At 48.6% G+C, this 19581-nt stretch overlaps 1 protein-coding gene and 1 pseudogene across 1 annotated transcript; both read left to right on the top strand.

Moving 5' to 3' along the window:
• The first annotated feature begins 1778 nt into the window (after positions 1 to 1778).
• On the top strand, positions 1779 to 2692 carry LOC150000449 (alpha-N-acetyl-neuraminyl-2,3-beta-galactosyl-1,3-N-acetyl-galactosaminide alpha-2,6-sialyltransferase pseudogene; annotated as a pseudogene).
• Positions 2693 to 18704: 16012 nt separating this feature from the next.
• Positions 18705 to 19184, top strand: LOC150000448 (small nuclear ribonucleoprotein G-like). Its single transcript, XM_090290233.1, has 2 exons — positions 18705 to 18766; positions 19007 to 19184. Exons 1-2 carry the CDS (start codon positions 18705 to 18707, stop codon positions 19182 to 19184), a joined length of 240 nt encoding a protein of 79 aa, XP_090146359.1.
• The last annotated feature ends 397 nt before the right edge of the window (positions 19185 to 19581 follow it).

The following is a 19581-nucleotide window of genomic DNA, read 5'->3' as shown; positions in this document are numbered from 1 at the left end:
GTGATTATGTCCCTGTTCTTTCCATATAGGAGCCCCCCAAAGGTGTCCCTGCCCCAGGATAGACGCAGATCTCACCAAGGCTACCAGTCCCCTCACCCAGCCCAATGGCCTCTCTCATCATGTGCATCCTCAAACTCGAGCTCCAGCACCCTGGGCAGCTTACCGTGGCCTTTGACTGTGTCATTCTTCCTGCCTGGAACACTCCTCTCTCCAAAGAGCTCCCTCTGAAAGCACTCTGTGGGCCCGGCCTGAGCCAGGTCCCCACACAGACCCCACAGCTCCCTGTGGATGAACTTCAGACGCGCAACCTGACATGGTCCATGTCTCCTTCCTCCTCTGCACTGCCTGCCCATGGAGGGGAGCTGCCTCTGTCCTGTTCGTCACTGTGTCTCCAGGTCTAGCACAGGGCCTGGCACCCAGGACCAAGATAGGGAGTGGGAAACAAAAATACAGGCAGGGAGAAAGGGAGGGAAGGGGCAGAGAGCCAGGGAGGGAAGGAGGGGGGATGTACACCCCTCACTACCGTGGCTTCCAGCAGCCCTCACTAAACTCACCCTGTGTGTCACTTAACAACTAAACAACCACCTGGAGCAGCCACAACCCTCCTTTCCCCAAATCCGTTGTGTGGACAAAGCCACACCTCCCTTCTGGCGATCACTCTGTTGTGTCCATTCTGCATTCATTTCACAAGCATTTGACTCAAGGCCAAGGACAGAGGGCAGGAGGTGCAGCTTGAATGGATCCACCTAGTGGCTTCAGCATCAGGGCCTCCCAGCCAGTCTGGCCTTAGAGCCTGGGGCAGGACCCTGGGGAAGGAAAAGAGAATTTGGCAGCATCCCCAGGGGCTAAGGGGCCAGCCCTGAACAGGACCAAGTGCATCCCCAGAGACAGCACCCACCCCAAATTCTTGAGCCCATTTGGTAAGTCAAAAGATGAGCCTGATCCCAGAGACTGGCTACAAGTCCCCTCCCAGTTGCCTCCACCAGGGACTCTACAGCCAAAGACAGCAGAGCCACCACAAGCTGGGCTGTCATTACAGGGTTGAGAGGGGCGGCCCCAGGTCTTCGGGAGCTGTACTCACCCAGCAGGGCCAGGCAGGACCTCATGGCAGAGACAGCAGCTCTCCTCCTACCCTACCCTCTTGCTCTGCCTTGGGCAAGAAGCTTCCAGGCTAGTGCAAATGCCCAGAGGGCCGGAGTTAGGTAGCTATGGTGCTTACAAATCCTGATATTTTGATGAATAGACTGTAAGCATCCTTTAAAAAATTATTATCACTACAACACAGAAGCCCCCTTCTCCCCTGGCTCGGCCTTCCTTTCCCAGCCTTGAGCCCAAATGGGAGCTGAGGGGCATTAGAAATGGGTGCGGATGAGGTGAGGGTTGGGGACAGCTATTGGACATCTGACTCAGCTACTGTTTCAAAGGCTGCAAGTCCAGTGCTTTGACTATGTTTTCGGGCCTTGTCAAAATGTCAGGAAGCCAGGAGAGCTGAGGATAGGGGAGAAGTGAGGGTGAGGCTGCAGAGATCCCAGGGCCAGATCACAGAGACCACATGGGCTTAGATATGAGGCTGAGGGCAGCGAGCGGCACCCCAGTGTTCAGGCCAGGGAGGAGCAGGATCCATCCTACTGGAGGATTACAAAGAGCACCCTGTCTACCATGGAGCTCCAAGCAGCAGATAGAGATCAGCCGGCACATCCCAACTTGCCTGCCTGGTGCCTGGCTTCCACCCCTTCCCAGTCCTGGAGACAGCAGCCCTCTTGCTGCGGAGTGGCAGCGACAGCATGAAGACTCAGGGTCGGTTCTTGCTCATCATCCTGTGCTCCCTGGGCTTCTTCGCTGCCTATATCTTGCCCTGCTGCTGGGCCTACCTGCCCTTCTGCCTGGCCTTCTGCCTGGGCCTCTACCTCTCCACCAACTCCAGGCCCACTGTGCCAGGGTCCCTGCCCTTCAGTGGATACAGCAAAGTGCCAGATGGAAAGCCACTGGTCTGAAGGCCGTACCGCAGCTGTGCCGTGGTGTCCAGCTCTGGCCAGATGCTGGGCTCAAGCCTGGGCACCCAGATCGACGGTGCTGAGTGCGTGCTGCGCATGAACCAGGCGCCCACCGTGCGTTTTGAGGCGGACGTGGGCCAGCGCAGCACCGTGCGCGTGATTTCGCACACGACCATGCCACTGCTGCTGCGCAACTACTCGCACTATTTCCAGCAGACCCGCGACACGCTCTATGTGGTGTGGGGACAAGGGAAGAACATGGACCGCGTACACTGGATGGCCGCACCTACCGCATGCTGCTGCAGCTCACCAAGATGTACCCGGGCCTGCAGGTGTACACCTTCACCGAGCACATGATGGCCTATAGCGACCAGGTCTTCCAGGACTAGACGGGCAAGAACCGGAAGCAGTCAGGCTCCTTCCTCAGCACCGGCTGGTTCACCATGATCCTTGCCCTGGAGCTATGCGAGAAGATCGTGGTCTATGGAATGGTCAGTGACAGCTACTGCAGGGAGAAGAAGCACCCCTCAGTGCCTTACCACTACTTCAAGAAGGGCCTGCTGGATGAGTGTCAGATGTACCTGGCACATGAGCGGGCACCCCGCAGCGCCCACTGCTTCATCACTGAGAAGACTGTGTTCTCCCGCTGGGCCAAGAAGAGGCCCATCATGTTCGCCCACCCATTTTGGAGCCTGTAGCCCTACTGCCTCGCCATCCACAATGCCTTCACCAGGATTCCGTTCCATTCCCACTCCACCAGAAACATTTAATTTATGGATCCTGCCTCTGCCACATGCTGGGTGGACCTAGGGTTCCTCCCTGCATGACCCTGGAGACCCTTGGAACCATCTTGGGCCCCCAGACTTTAAAGGATAGAAGAGGGGGGCCATGGTGACCCTCCTCCCATCACCACTCCCTGAGTACTCTGAATCTTAATTTTGTGGTTCATCCCACCTTGGGGTTTGCCTAGTGGCCTTTGCACCCAGGGCTGATGGCCCGCCACTCACCAGCCTCGTAACCTTCAACCTTGCACCAGCCCTGGCCCTTCCTCTCTACACTCCTCCACTCGCTTTTGGTGCCACATGTCTTGGCTGGTTGCCCTGGTCAGGGCATCCCAGAGCTTGGGTTTCATTGGGCAGAGGAGCCTTTGAACTGTGACTGCCAGGGCCACCTTGAGTGTACGGGTAAACTGTTTTTTGGAAAAAAAAAAAAAATATATATATATATAGGAAAGGGTGAAGTCAAAGAACTTATATGTACAACCCATGGACATGAACTAAGTGGGGTGGGGTTGCTGGAGGGAAGGGGGTACTGGGCGGAGGGAAGCAAAGGTGAAAAAAATTAGAACTACTGTAACAACATAATCAGTAAAATATACTTAAAAAAAATAAAAACAAAAAACCGAAACCAGCCAAGTGTCCAAGGGGATAATGGTGTAGTAAACAGTAAATAGCCAATGAGATGCCACAAGCAGTGCAAATGTGCTACACACATCAACATAAATGAATCCTTCAAACATCATGTTGAGTTGAAAAAGGGAACTCACAGATGAATACAAAAACAGAACTTTCTATAAAGTGCAAAAATGAGCAAAACTAAGCAATATATTCTTTGACAACATATATACATACCTAAATGGTAAAATACCAAGGAAAGCAATGGACTGAAGAATAAAAGGTCAGGGCACGATTACCACTGGGGCAAAGGACAGGATTAACCTGGGGAGAGGTTGACCAAGGCCTTAGACACTGTCTTAGTGTTCTTTCTCCTAAGCTAATGGTAGGCACATAAGGGCTTATTCTATTATTTTTCATACCTTATAAACCCACATTTATACATATGTGTCCCATTTATGAAATATAAAAATTTTTAATAAATAAATTTTAATGGGTCTTGACTGGCATGGCTCAGTTAGTTCAGCATCATCCCGCAAAGCAAAAGGTCACCAGTTTGATTCTCAATCAGGGTGCATGCCTGAATTTTGGGTTTGATCCCCGGTTGGGGCGTGTAAGAGGCAACCAATCGATGTTTCTCTCACACCTTGATGTTTTTCTCCCTCTCTTTCTCCCTTCTTTCTCCTCTTTCCAAAATAATAAATAAAATCTTTTTTTAAAAATTGTAATAGGAACAAAACGAGGCCATAGATATCTGTGGCAGTTATGAGCAATGACAATGCTTTTTGTCCATGCTCCGTGAGAGCTTGGGCGAGCACAGGTGCAGTTTATGCCTCCCTCAGGCTTAGTTTCTTCATCTGTAAAATGGACCTAACTGTTACCTTATGGGGGTTGTTATGAGAATTCAATTAGATTATCAATGCTCAGGATGTAAGGAATGGAAATCTGCCTCCTTTTTCAAATTGCATTAGAACAGCTCCAGCACCTGGTAAGACTCCACCCTGTGGACCCGGGAGCCCTACCCCCTTTCTGCATTACATAAGGGTCTCCCAGGTATACAAAGTTCCAAGAACGTCCCTATAGATTAAAAGAGACCTAAAGACAACATTCACCAAATGTAATGTGTGAACTTTAGGTGGATCCTGATTCAAACCAGCCAACTAGAGGAACACATTGCTGAGAAAATGAGGAAAATGTGAATAAGGGTTAAGTGTTACAAGATGGCAAGGTGTGATCATGCTATTGTGTTTGGGCTTCAAAACCTATCTCTCCTGCCCAAATAGCTATTCTTTGATCTCAAATAGACTTACTTCCTCTTATTTTGATACAGCCCAAAATATTTATGATTAAAAAAATTTTTTACTGTATTGATTTGAGAGGAGGGGGGAAGAGAGAGAAACACGAATTTGTTGTTCCACTTGTTTATGCATTCATTGGTTGCTTCTTGTATGTGTTCTGGACGAAGATCAATCTTGGCGTATTATGAGGACACTTGAACCAACTGAGCTACGCGGCCAGGGCTCTGAATAAAATCTTACAAACTAGGGTTTGTTCTAAAATAATCCAGTGGTGGGAGTGGAGGGGGGTAGGTAGAGAGTAAACACGGAGATGCTCACTGTAGCTGGCTGGTGGGTGCAGGGCTCGTTGTTCTCTCCCTTCCGTTTTCACCCAGGTATGAAATTTCCCACGGAGGAGAGGAAGCGGGAAGCCGGGGGGCAGGGACGAGCCTCAGGCTGCGGCGCTCGCGGGCGCCCCCTGCAGGAGGAATGTCGCCAGCCGGCGTACAGCCGGGCGACAGGAGTACCCCACCACCTTCTGCCAGTCCCCCCGGCCTTCTGGGGGCCAAACCCGCCGGGAGGACGGCAGCTTGCTGAGTGCAGGGTCCTCTTGTCTTCCTCGGTCCAGGGGAACCGGGCGTCGGAGCTGGGGCCACTGGCCTTTCTCAGCTTCCTGCAGGACCGCCGCGGCTCCTTTCGGACACACTAGACATTTTCCTCCCGCCCCTTTCGGCCCCAGAGAAGCAGCTCAACGGGAGAATGAAGGACCCTGGCTCCCCCACATCCCAGGTTTCTGGGCCTCCCGGGAGGGAGGGAGACAGGGTGGGCTGGGGGGCTCGTTTTTCCTGCTGATCCTGTTCCTCCCCCATTCTCCCTCCCTCAACCCAAGAGAGGCCCGGAGGCTTCTTGCTGCAGAAGCGCCAGGACCTAGTGCGGTGACGGTGGGCACAGTAAGGGGGACTGCGGAAGAGGCGGGTCCTGGGTGGGAGCCTCCCTCCCACACCCCCGGCGGGAGTTCCTGGTCGTCCGCCGGCGTTACCGCCCTTTGTGGCCACGGGCTTCCCTTGGCCCCCGCAGCACCAGTGCTCCCCTTCCCCCTACGCCTCGAACTGGGCCAGTCCTCACGACCCGCAGACGTTTAGCTCTGCTGGGAAAGCTTCCTCGTACGTGAGTATCTTCCAGACACGTTCTTTGCTTTTTAAAAACTTTACTGGATGGAAGTTTTACAAGAAAAAGCTGGGGAGAAAGAAGTCGTACAAAGCGGCCACAGGGACGGGATCAGGAAAACACCTGCTGCCTGTACACGGGTGAAGGAAGCTCTCATTCTTCCAGGCACGACGCCGCTGCAGACACGCGCCGGCTCCTGACGGGACCTGGCTGCACATGCCTCCGCAGCGCCTTTCTCGGAGCGCAGCGCTCTCAGGGCTTAGCCCCCGTGGAGCACCACAGATTGGGGGGCATACGCCAGAAGCAAAAGCCTCATCAAAGCTGAGGCTAACCACCTGGTCTCTGGGAAGCGAAAGCGACCTTCACGTTCAGTGGGACTGAGGGCGAGGTTCTGGACCCCGGGGTGAGGAGGACACCGGAAAAGGATTTGAAGAAGCCCGCTTGCGGCCCGCTGTGTTCTTCGACCTAGTGTGGCTGGTTCTTGGAGCGCCATTGGGCAGGGCAGTCCCCGGCTGTCCCTATGCCTTAGACCCAGCAGCAAGAGCCAGGCTACTGTGAGCGGTTCCAGCCCACGTCCAGAGGCCCTGTCCTCTCTCCCAGCTTAGTATAAATGCCTCACAGTGTTGTTTGTTTTGTAATGCCCAAGCATTCACTTCAAAGAGGGCTATCTGGAATAAACACAGTGAGGCCATAGGACAAGATAAAGAGCAGGGCTGTGCCCCACCCACCCACCCAAAGTTCCTTTGTTTTAGAAATCTTTGGTTTGGTTTTTTGTTCTCTTCTTGCCTTTAAATAGCACTCTTAGTCCTGGCTGGTGTGGCTCCGTGGATTGAGCACCAGCCTGCAAACTGAAAGGTTGCTTGTTGACTCCAAGTCAGGGCACATGCCTGGGTTGCAGGGCGGGTCCTCAGCTGGGGATGTGCGAGAGGCAACCACACATTGATGTTTCTCTCTCTCTCTTTCTCCCTCCCTTCCCCTCTCTCTAAAAATAAATAAATAAAATCTTTTAAAAAAATTCCAGAAGTAAACAATTCATAAGTTAATAAAAAAAAAAAAGGCCAATATTCAAAATATCAGAGTTTGGAGTAAGGAAAGGCTTATTGACTGAGAAGACACCTAATTGAGAAGATGGGGTTCCTTAAATTCATCTTGAGAGTCCAGAATTTACACTTATATGTCATAGCATAAGGAGCTAGATATTAAAATAAAAGCAGGGAGCAAAGGAAATCAGACATTATTAAGCATAATCAACTAGGGAGCATAAGTGCTCAGCCAGGAAGTTACAGCTTCACACACTCCCAGGACACCACCTATCCTTTCCCACAGATCACTGGGGGAAGGGATAGAACAATAAAGCAAGAGGTAAGCACATGTGCATTGGAGCCAAAATGGCAACCATGGAGGCATATCAGTCTAGCCAATGAAAAGGATCAGATTGGATACAAGACACAATCCTGGAGGATCTAGGAAATAAATTGGTTGGGGAAGGGACCCATCAGAAGCCCACAAAAGCTTGGGAAGTTGATTGGTTATTTTGAAAAAGCACCTGGTCCATCCCAAGCCCAGGATAATATAACCCAGTTTAACAAAGAATATCTCCCTCACTCTGTGTCTCTGTTCATGTGTGCATCTTCTTTGTAGCGACCATGCAGGTCTAGCAGCCACACAGACTCTGAACGCAGGCTCCAAGAGAGGCCTGGGTAGAGCGGTGCAGCCAGCAACAGCACTACACTACCTGGAGGGGACCTGAGACCACTTAGCAGCCACCTGGGCTCCAAAGGACTAAGCTTTAATATGAAACACTCTGGGCACTGGCCTTTGTATTAGCCTTGATAAAGACAAAATTGGACTATTTTCAGGGCAGGAGACCACTGTGGGATCAGGGAATGCGTTTATTGAGGGGAAGTGGGGGGAAGGGGGTAAAGGGAAGAGGCAGCTCCAGGACCAACTCAAGAGCCTGTAGGAGCAAGGGGAATGGGGAATGGGGAATGGGGACTCCCAGTCCTCCTCGTGGGCCCATAGGAGTCCCACCTACACTTCTGCAGGCACCTTTTTTATACTTGTCAACTACACATTTTGGTGAGGATGAGTTTGCTTATCAACATATTCAGTAGATCATTTACATCTCATTGCTCCCCCCAACATACACACACACACACACACACACACACACACACACACACACACACACACGGTTAGTTAATATATCTGGCTAGGTCCATTACCATTTCCTCTGGGAATGGTTTCAGTCCATCAACATATCTTTTGGGAACTAAGTTCATCAGCATATCCTTTGGGAATGGCTAAGTCCAGGACCAGCTTGATTAGCATATACCAAAGTCCAGGTGTGTATTCTAGCTGCCTCCATGTTCTGACAGGATGGAGATGGGACACAGAATAAATCTTGCCACAATACACTGTCCTGTGCATGAGTCCGTGAAAGGCTTTTCTCACGATTCCATGAAAGAGCCCCACTTCCACGGGCAACAAAATCTCTAAATCTCTCTATTCCCTGTCTATAGTCTGTCAATTCTGCTGATCTCAGTCCAGTCTTGAGGCTCCTGTACATCTTTGGTAAATAATTATTATTTGTGAACAGAGTTCCCCACCTTCTCAGAAGAGGCACCTTCTGGCAAGGAGAAAAAAGAAGTAAAAAACAAAACCTGAAGCCAAAAAAAATTCAAGGTGCAAGCAGAAGTCTTCCAATGATTAGCATGTCTGTAGGCAAGAACACAACAGGCTTGAGCAGATAGGGTCAGAGGGGCCCAGTATCTCACCATTACAATCAAACCTCAGCCCCTTTCTTCCCCACGTCAGTGTGGGACGTCAAGTTGCAACCCTCTAATCACAGGGTTGATTCTCTTGGCAACCAGCCCCATCTTTGGACAGGGGTGGGGGGGGGCCAAATTCACTTATTAACATAACAAAAGGCACATTGATTGCTTTTATCAGTTAGGAAATTCCAGGAGTTTTAGGAGCTCTGCGCCAGGAACAAGAAGGAAGATTGAATATATGTTTCTTACTATAGATCTCAACATCATAGGTCCCTTTCTCATCTAGGAGCACACTCACAGCAGCGGCCTCCAGTAGCCCCCACACCCCCAACTCTGTCCTCCATGTGTCCCTCTTGGACAGAGAGCTCAGATGTCCAGACTCCTTTCAGGGCATCAGGTGGCCAGGATGCATGGGGCCCCAGAGGTCATCCAACCGTCTCTCTCTCTGACAGAACAAACTGGACCTCAGACTTCTGGCCACACAGCCTAGACCAGAACATAGGCCTTTCGGCTGCTCCATCCAGGATGGCTGAACCTCTCAGGCAGGACGTGGGGCCAGGCGTTCGCCTTTCCACAGGGACTCCCACCGACCAGGTGCTGGGCAGCAGGTTTTCAGCGCGTTCACGTAAGTCCTCCTTACTTCACTGAGAGATATTTTACTAAGACACAGAGGCACAGTAAGGTAAAAAGACCCAACTTTTCCAACCCAAAGCCCTTGCTTTTTTGGCTGCAGCACAAAATACTGTAACATCTTGTCCCTCCTGCCCTGTTCCCTTCAAAGTTCCAGCTTCTAGTAGCAGCAGCATGAGCAGCCTTCAGCTTCCAGGTCGACAGAGCAGGGCCATTTTCTGTTCTTCATCTTCCCCCGGCACCCAGTCTAGGCACGGAATCCAACCCTGGAGGGCATGGAGAAACTGCAAAGGGCATACAGTGCAACTGCCCACACAATGCTTAGGCTTCCACTGAATGACTGTGGTGAAGCCGTGCCCAGACTCAGCCTAAACACGGCCCCCACACCTGTACTGTGCCAGGGGCATGCCTCTTCCTGATGTTACTAACTTGTTGCATCTTGAAACAGGATGTTCCAAAGATGGTCTTATGTCGAGCTGAACAGGGCCTCCCTGTTGTCTCCCCTCCCCACCCCCACCCTCACATTTTCACTGGTCCTAGTTTTTCTTCCTAGAGATTTACAGAGCAGACCTGCCTACCCCCCTCTCCATCTTAGCCCTGTAAACATGAAGGCTATAATCATGCTCCAGAAGATAAACATCCCCTTTGCTCCAGCTGGTCTTCACACGACAAACACGCTTTCAAGCCACTAATCAGTCTGGCCTCTCCTTCTAATATGGGGGGGGCGGGGGGGGGGGTAAAAAACCCGGAATTGTGTTCACCGGCCCCTTGTAGTACAGGCTTTCCCCGCTAGGGGAGAGTTCTAGGAATCCATCTGGATCAGTGCACCAGCTGGCATTGTTATTAGATGCTGCATTCAGCTTCAGTGAATTTTTTTTGAAGCCTCTTTCAACACGTTTGCCCATTTCATGATGGGTGATTTACAAGGGCACCTGCCCACACTGACATGACCCCTGTGCCCCAAGCGACTTTTTTTTGTTTCCCCTGATGAAGAAAATTCTCAAAGGAAAAGGTTTTGCCAATGTGGAAGAAGTGAAACAAACAAACAACAACAACAACAGCAAAAGCAGAAGCACTAAAAGGCATCAAAATCAAGGAGTTCAAAAACTGCTTTGAGCAGTGGGAAGAAATATCTCAATAGGTGTATTGCATCAAATGGAGAGTACTTTGAAGGTGACCGAAGTTTAAACATGTAAGAATAAATACACAATTTTTTAATAAGTAAATTCCAGGGTTTTTTTTTGTTCCCCTCTCCTTGTATGCTTCAACTTATCCAAATCAGGTGTTGCAAACTCAGTGTCTATAGGGACCAAGCAAATGACATCAGTAAGTGAGATGGGTGGAGCACAAGAGGGAGTAGTGGGGACTATGGCAAAGAATATGTGCCCATCTATTGGAAACAGCCACTTTAGTTTCAGCCAATTATTGTCACACAGAAGTGAGGCCCCAGCATTGCCAGATCCCTCATCTTCCAGGAGAAACAGGGAATTTAAATTTGTATTTGAAATATCCTGATTTTTAAAAAAATTTTTTCTTATATTGATTTTAGAGAGCAAAAACATTGATTCATTGTTCCAGTTATTTATGCACTCACTGGTTGATTCTTTTTTTTTTTTTCTTTTATTTTTCTTCTTTTGAGAGAAAGAGAGGGAAGGAGAGAAAAACATCAATTTCTCATTCCATTTATTTATGCTATCATCGGTTGTCTCTCTTATGTGTCCTGACTGGGTATTGAACCTGCAACCTTGGCATATCAGGATGATGATCTAACCAACTGAGCTGCCAGGCCGGGGCCTCACTGATTGATTTTTATATGTGCCCTGACCAGGGATCAAACCTATAACCTTGGTGTATCAGGACAATGCTCTATTCAACTGAGCTAACAGGCCATGGCTAAACTGTCCTGATTTTTTAAGTAAGTAATTAGTTTTTTATAACAACACACTATAGCCCTGGTTGGGTGGTTCAGTTGGTTGGAGCGTCATCCTGATACACCAAGGCTGCATATTCGATCCCTGGTAAGGGCACATATGGGAGGCAACAGATTGATAGTTCTCTCTTACATCATCATTGTTTTTCTCTGTCTCTCTCTGTCTCTCTCTGTCTCTCTTTCCCCCCTCCTCCCCCTGAAATCAATAAACATATTCTCGGGTGAGGATAAAAAGAAAACTATGAGTCAACACTGTGCAGACAAACAAAAACCTATAGGCATCTGAAAATCTACCACCTAAAACTGGATGCGGCACTCAGAGGCAGTGGCTGACCTGTCCCATCCATCCTACCTTGAACTATTTCCTCCCTCTGGACATCCCCTGTTTCAGGTCTTCGCCATCTCACCAGGCCTGCAGTGTCCAGCTAAGCAACCACCTCTGTCTCTACAGCCCTCTGCTCAGCACTGCCAGTGCATGCCCATCACCCAAGCCCCTGCTCTGGGACCTACTATGGCAAGACCTCAATCAGCCACATCTGGGTCCTTCTGGAAAGCATGCCCCCTCAGCCACTCCTTTCTTTTTTTTCTATCTCTCTTCTGATAGAACCGAGGCTCCTCTCTTCTACCCACTCCTTCACACCTTTGCTCAAGCCAGGCTTTCCTCTGGGAATGCTCCCTGCCACACACACACACCTTACCCTGGCTCTGCTTCACTCTTCCTGGGGCCTTCCCTGACTGTGTCAGCCCATGGTGGGTTCTGCCCCTTATTTTGTACTTTGCTAATACCACATTTGTAATATGGAGAGAAGACAGACAGACCTCAAAGAGTGTCTGAGGAATAAATGAGGTGACTCGTGTCAAGGGTTTGGAGCAGCAGTGAGCACACAGGAAGGGCTCATTGAACAGAAGCTCTTACTGTGAATACCCCTATTGGCACTGAATCCACATGCCCTCTGGGCTCTTTCACATTTGCTATTCATATCTTTCCAGCTAAACGGTGAAAGAACTCTGGGTGTGGAGACTGGCATACCTGGGCTGGAATTCCATCTGTCCCACATTTTACCCTGGTGAAGCCACGCAACCTCCCACTGTCACTGGAAAGGAACCCAGCCTGGAGCAGGTTGGCCTCGGGCCAGCCTGCAGGTGTGGGTGCTTGACTTCATGCAGGAAAATTTCACAACACGAATGCACATGATTTTGAGAGAATGTTTATTAAAGCTGGATACAGACAAAGGAAGGATATCGGGTAGAAGAAACAAGAAAAGAGAGCCCGGATAGTGCTGCTTTGGCCCCTAGAAATGCTATAGGAAAGGAGTGAGCCACGTGGGGCTGCATGGACTCACTGAGAAATAAAAGTCACAGTGACAGAAGTGGGCCAAGGTGGGGCTGCTCTTACTGCACTGAAAAGTCAGAGAAAAGAGGGTCCTGGAGACAGGTGCAGGGAAGGAGTCGCCACTGCCCACTACTTCCCTGGTTCCAAGTCTCCTGGGAACCATTAGAGTTTAGAAGAAAAGGAGCAAAAGCATATGCCTGGGGGAAGGAGGTGTGTGGGTGCACTCCACGGAGAGTGTGAATTGGGTCTTTTATCTTGAGAGCTCTCATATGCTTCTTAAAAGTGAAAATCCTAGGGGAGGTCTCAGAGGAGGGTCTTAACAGAATATTCATCAGCTTTCCAGGTGTGTCCTTCAATATGCTGATTCATCCAAATGAGCACAGAGGGATCAGGGTCATTCTCTGGTCAGTTCCACCTTTAAAAAAAGTCACCAGAGAGGGACCAGGACTGAGGCGGGTCTACCCCTGGCACAGTCTGGAATGTGTAAATCACTGGGTCCTAGGTGTCGCTGGTTAGGGAAGATAAGACTTTGCAATTTATTATCTGGTTGTAAATTGCCCAACCAGTTTGTGCAGCTACGTCAGTTTCCCCATTCCACTTGCCAAGGAATTTTCCCAGCTTCTACTATCCTGCCTCAGGGAGGCTTGAGTCTCCATCTGTAAAAGGAAGCTAATCCTTTCCACTTCTCAGGGTTATGATAATGATGGAATGAGGCAATGTCTGCAGAGAAAACTGGGAAGAAATGCTGAGAGAAAAAGTATCAGGAGGAGGAAGTTCTTGACCAGCCGCCTACCGCTGGAGTCAAGGGCAGGTGGTTCTGTCTTTTAGCAGATCTAGAACGTTCTTTTGTTAAATGTTCAACAAGTAATTCTTGGGCAGCTGCAGTTACTGCAAAGATGAAGGCTCAGCCCTCCAAGTAAAGGTAGTCAGGTCACCTCTAAACCTCCTGCCATGACCCCTCCGCTCAGTTCCCCCTGCTCTTCCTCTGGAAAGACTCTCACCTGACGCCTGGTAGCCCCAGATTCTGTCCCTTCCAGTCAATCTTCTCACTGTGGCCTGGATGACCTTCCTATAAAACATTCATTCGTTCACTCATTTCTACATTACACAATTATTTATTCAGTAGTTACCAGGAGTTCTGAAAACAGAACAGACTGGAATCCCTGCCTCTCATGAGTGTTACATTCTAGTAACGCATTAGGTAACTTTTTTTTTTTGCTTTAAAAATTCCACTGGACTGGCAGGGCAGCTCAGTTGGTTAGAGAATTGCTCTGATACACCAAGGTTGCAGGTTCAATTCCTGGGTCAGGGTACATAAATCAACCGATGAATGAATAAATAAGTGGAACAACAAAGCAATGTTTCTCTCTCTTTCTCTCTCTCTCAAATCAATAATTTTTCTTAATTAAAAAAAAAAAAAAGCTCCACTGGTTTCCAATTACTCATGTCAGGGTCAAAAGTCTTGAACTTGGAAAAAAAGTCTTGAGCCTGGCCACGGGAAACAGTTGGTGACCAGGCTCCAAGCCTTCAGCCCCTCGGCGCTCTCCCAGGAAGAGAGGTTTGGGCTCCAGGTGAGCCACGCCCTCAGACCCAGCTCCTGGGCTCTGGTCATTTCTGAAGTCTGGGCAATGCCTCTTCCCAGTGAGAGGCAACGGGGCTGAATGTTTTCTCTGCAGGAATATTGTTCACAGCCCTGCCCGCAGCTGCGGTCAGAGGCCTCTCCTTCTGAACTCTGCCACACTCACCTGGAGCTCCCCAAAGTTATTTTCCTCGTTGTCTCCCCAGGAACTGCAGTGGATGCTCGGGGTGAAGGAGTCTGCAGGTGTTTATGCAGACGCACTGAGGAAGTCCTGGTTACAGATACATTGATGGTTTTGTGAAGGGCTGGAGAAGAGAGCAGAGAGCATCTTGCAATAGAGAGATTGCAGAGAGGGTCTCATGGAAGGTGTCCATGTGGCCTGGACCAGGGGGAACAAGCAGGATGTTAGCACAGGAAGAAGGAGAATCACCTGCAGGGCAGAGGGGCCAGTGAGGACAGAGACTGGGTGGCCAGAAGCACAGGACATGCTTAGGAGCCACCCAGCATTCCACTGGTTGGGAGAAGGGGGTGAGAAAAGGAACTGAGAAGAGAAGGAAGGTGGGAAAGGAGACGTTGCCTGAGTTGGGGTGGCCTTGCATGTCAGGTTGAGGAATCTAACCTCAGCAGATCAGGGCTCAGAAGACCAGACAGGGCAAGAGCAGGTTATGGAGTTGAACCTTAACTAGGAGGACACAGAAGTGGAGACTAGGTCTTTCTACAAAGGAGAGGCATTCTTAGCTCCAGGTCATGAAGCCAAGGTGGATAACTGGACTCAGGTTTGCCACAGCTCCGCATTTTAAAAAAAAGAAGCCAGGAATCCAGTTGTTACAGTGGAACTTCCTGATTGAAAACACCACCACCAAACAAGCCCTGTTCACAGGCCTTCACTGTGCAGCCTCCCAGCTTTGGGTGGCAAGCTCTGCTGGTGACTGGGGTGAAAGTGGCCTGGGGGCCTGAGTGGGAGCAGTCAGACTGCCAGGAGGGCTCCAGGTGTTCTCGGAGGCCAACTCAGGGGCGGGTGGAAAGGAGGGGAAAAGGGCTGGGAGAGGGGTAAGGCTGCCAGAGCAAAGACAGACAGCCCCAGTTAAATTGGAATTTATCAACAGGCTTTTTTTTTTTTTTAACTAATAAAATGGTATTAAAAATAACACATTTATCTGAAGTTCCAATTTACCTAGGTATACTGCATTTTTATTTGCTAAATCTGGCCACCCTAGAGAGAGGAGTCCTGTAGTAGTGGAAGTGAGAGTACCTGACAAAGAACTGAATTCGTGGAGAGTGGGGGTGGCTGAGGTACCTGGTGAGGGCAATTTGGCCCTATGAGCCCTGACCCACACTGCCATCCTGGACAAAAGAGCCTGTTGACTCCCAGATGCCTGCACAGCTGCCCTTTTGCTCTAGGCCACTCTCTACAGGGCCACTCTTTGGTCAGCTCAGGAACAAAGAGGGGACCCAGGGCCCTCTCTCCACAGTGCAACTGAGTACTCCCTGCCACATGTGGTCTGGGTCCTCTGGCCTTCTGCCCCAAGCACTGCTCCCCCACAGCACTTCCTGGACCACATGCAGCATGCGGCACACACAGCAGGCACCCAGCCCAGCAGCTGCACCTCTAGACACCCACACCTGCTCTCTGCGAGACTCTGAGGGCAGGGGGGCATGGTGGGCGTCTGCCCCAGGTTTCCTCCTTCTCTGTGGTCTTGCTGGATCCTCAACTTCCTTGACCTGCCTTTACATCTTGCAGTCCCTCCAGCCTGATCCTGAGTCCTGTGCTGTCCCCAGAGGATCCCATCCTCCTCTGGGGCTTCAGTGGCCATCTATCTCCTGAGGACTGAAGCAGAGCATGGTCTACCTTGCCCATTTCAACCCAAGGGTACTCTGACCTGCGGTACAGTGCATCTTCTCCTGCCCTCCCTCTGTCTGTCTCCCTGCTTTTCTCCCATCTTCCTTCCCTCTCTTTCCATTTCTTTGTATATTTCTCAACTACTATTTTCTCTCTCCATTTCTGTGTTAGTTATCGCTCAAAAATTTCTCCCAGGTACCCTAAGAAATGTAGACATACTCTCCCATCCAACAACACAAAATAAAACTGACCATAGCTGAACCTGCACACAATAAAATTGATTGACTTTCAAATGTCAGAAAAATCAAATCTTCTTAACATAACTGAGATTTGCAAAAACTGGTACAGGAGATTGGACTCAGTAGAAATAATAGTTGTGAAAAGAAAATGTAGCCTTGGCTGTGTAGCTCAGTTTGTTGGAGGGCTGTCCCAATGCGCCAGGGTTGTGGGTTTGATCCTTGGTCTGGGCACATGCAAACTGATGAATCAATAAACTGATTTTGTTTAAAAGTTAGAATGACTTCCAGCCAAGAAGAAGGCCTAGACAGACATGCTGCATCTCCCTCCACAACTAAGAAGGAATACAACTACCTCAAAACTAGAGACAACCATAAGTTCCAGAAAATCGAGCTGCATGAAAGTAGAACAAAGATATAAAGAAGAAATACTCATCCAGACAGGTAGGAGGGGCGGAGCTGGGGTGGAGAAGACTCAGTGTGGTGGTGGCGGCAGCCGGCTGGCGGAAGGCGCAATCACACGTTTCAAAAAGTCAGGAGGGACACCTGGAGAGTGTTCCCAGCTTCAGACCAGACCGCACAGCTCATGGTTCCAGTGCCAGGAAAAATAAAGCCTCATTGCTTCTGATTGTGCAAACCAGTGGGGGTTGGCACAGAGGAAGAAATTGCCAGTCTCTCAGCAGAGTCTACTTGTTTAAAGGGCCCCATGGTCCTAGAACATCCGCAGACCCACCCACTCTGGGAACAACAGCCAGGACAACGGCTGGAGAGGTGCCAGTCCCATAAAGAAGTGGGAGAAGTCCCTGGAAAGGGGGCAAGTGCTGAGTAAGCAACATTGTCCCCACTCACCCCTCCCCCACATACAGCGCTACAACATGGTGAAACAGGTCGCCCTATATTGACGAATACCTAAGGCTCCGCCCCTTACAATGTAACAGGAGCAACAGCTCTACCTAAGACACAGAGGCAAACAAACACAGGAGCCTGTCAAGATGAGGAGACAGAGAAGTATCGCCCAAAAGAGTGAACAGATCAAGGTTCCAACGGGAGAACTAAACAACGAGGAGATAGCCAACCTAAGAGATGCAGAGTTCAAAACACTGGTGATAAAGATGCTCACAGGCTTGACAGATACGCTTGAGTATGGCAAACATATAAGGGAAGACGTGAGGTCTATGCTAAATGAAATGAAGAAAAATCCACACAAAACCAATGATGAAGGGAAGGAAACTGGGGTTCAAATCAATGATTTGGAACATAAGGAAGAAAAAAACAGTCAACCAGAAATGAGGAAACAATGAGGAAACAAGAATTACAAAAAATGAGAAGAGGCTTAGGAACCTCTGGGATAACTTTAAACATACCAACATTCAAATCATAGAGGTGCCAGAAGAAGAGGAAGAGCAAGAAATTGAAAGCTTAACTGAAAAATTAATGAAGGAAAACTTACCAAATTTGGCAAAGGAAATAGACATACAAGTCCAGGAAGCACAGAGTACCACATAAGCTAGACTCAAAGAGGACCACACCAAGACACATCAGAATTAAAATGCCAAAGGTGAAATATAAAGAGAGAATCTTAAAAACAGCAAGAGTGAAGCAGAGAGTTACCTACAAAGGGGTGCCTATAAGACTATCAGCTGATTTCTCAAAAGAAACTCTGCAGGCAAGAAGGGACTGGCAAGCAGTAGTATTCAATGTGAAGAAAAGCAAGGACCTACAACCAAGATTACTCTATCCAGCAAGGCTATCATTTAGAATGGAAGGGCAGATGAAGTGCTTCTCAGACAAGGTGAAGCTAAAGGAGTTCATTATCACCAAGCCATTATTATATGAAATGTTAAAGGAACTTAAGAAAAAGGTCAAAATTATGAACATTAAAATGAAAACAAACTCACAACTATCAACAACTGAATCTAAAAAATAAAAACAAAATCCAACTAAGCAAACCAGAATAGGAACAGAATCATAGGTATGGGGATCATTTGGATGGTTATCATCTGGGAAGGGGAAGGGGGAGAAATGAGGAAATGGTGCAGGGATTAAGAAGCATAATTGATTGTACAAAATAGGCACGGGGACGTTAATAATATAGGAGCCCTGGCTGGTGTGGCTCAATGGATTGAGCGCTGGCCTGTGAACCAAAGTGTTGCTGGTTCAATTTCCAGTCAGGGCACATGCCCGGGTTGTGGGCCAGGCCCCCATTGGGGGCGCGTGAGAGGCAACCACACATTGATGTTTCTCTCCCTCTCTTTCTCTCTCCCTTCCTCTCTAAAAAACTAAATAAATACAATATTAAAAAGAAGAAGAAGAAGAAGAATATAGGAAAGGGTGAAGCCAAAGAGCTTCATGCACAACCCATGGACATGAACTAAGGAGGGTAGGATTGCTGGAGGCAAGGGGGGTACTGGGCATAGAGGAGCAAAGGGGAAAAAATTTGGGACTACTGTAACAACATAATCAATAAAATATACTTTTTAAAAAAGTTAGATTGAAAGAGAGGCCATGAATTCCATTTGGAGGTATCTTTGAGCTCATGGAATAGACACCATGAGCAAAGCTCACCCTCCTGAGTTAAAAAAGAATTATGGAAAAGAAGTTATCATTAAATTTAAATGGTGGCAGACATGCCCTGGCTGGTGTGGCTCAGTACATTGAGCACCAGCCTGTGAACTAAAAGGTCCCTGGTTCGATTCCCAGTCAGGGCAGATGCCTGGGTTATAGGCCAGGTCCCTTGTTGAGGGTGTGATAGAGGCAGCCAACTGGTGTTTCTCTCTCACATCGATGTTTCTCTCCCTCTGTTTCTCCCTCCCTTCCCCTTTCTCTGAAAATAAATAAATAAATCTTTTAAAAAATGGTGGCAAACATGTCCAAAGAACATTGCGGGGATTTGACCCCTTTATGAATCCTGTGACAGATGATTGTGTGGAGATGGGAACTAGTGGGCAACAGAACAACACTGGAACGGTGCTAATAGGAGGAAACAGCATCATCACACGTCCCCTCTCCACAGTACCTGTTTTACTATAACATTAAAATCGAGTTATGAACATTTTTACATCAAACTTTTGTTAAATAACTTTTGTATTGGTCAAAAAAAGTTAGATTCAATAAAATTAAACTGAAAATCTGTGATATTCATGACAATAATTTTGGTAAAATAAAATTTAAATGTGAAAAATAAGAAATGGTTTGACTGTGCTGAATTTACATTTTTATGAAGAAATTAGTTTGCTTCCATGCAAATGATTCCCCAAATGCTGTACTGACACAAGGAAAAATATCACCAGTGTTAGGAAAATTTCTAATTAAAATATCCCCATTCAGAAAACTACAGGATCAAAATGCCCCCTACATGTTGAAGACTCACTTTAATATATATCTCTGCCTGAAGTTCAGATTCAACTCAGCAGCTTCCCTGTGGGGG

The sequence above is a fragment of the Furipterus horrens genome, unplaced genomic scaffold (assembly GCF_987537825.1).
Source record: "Furipterus horrens unplaced genomic scaffold, mFurHor1.1.pri manual_scaffold_10, whole genome shotgun sequence".
In the NCBI taxonomy this organism is placed as follows: Eukaryota; Metazoa; Chordata; class Mammalia; order Chiroptera; family Furipteridae; genus Furipterus; species Furipterus horrens.
This window is presented reverse-complemented; position numbering and strand designations above follow the sequence as displayed.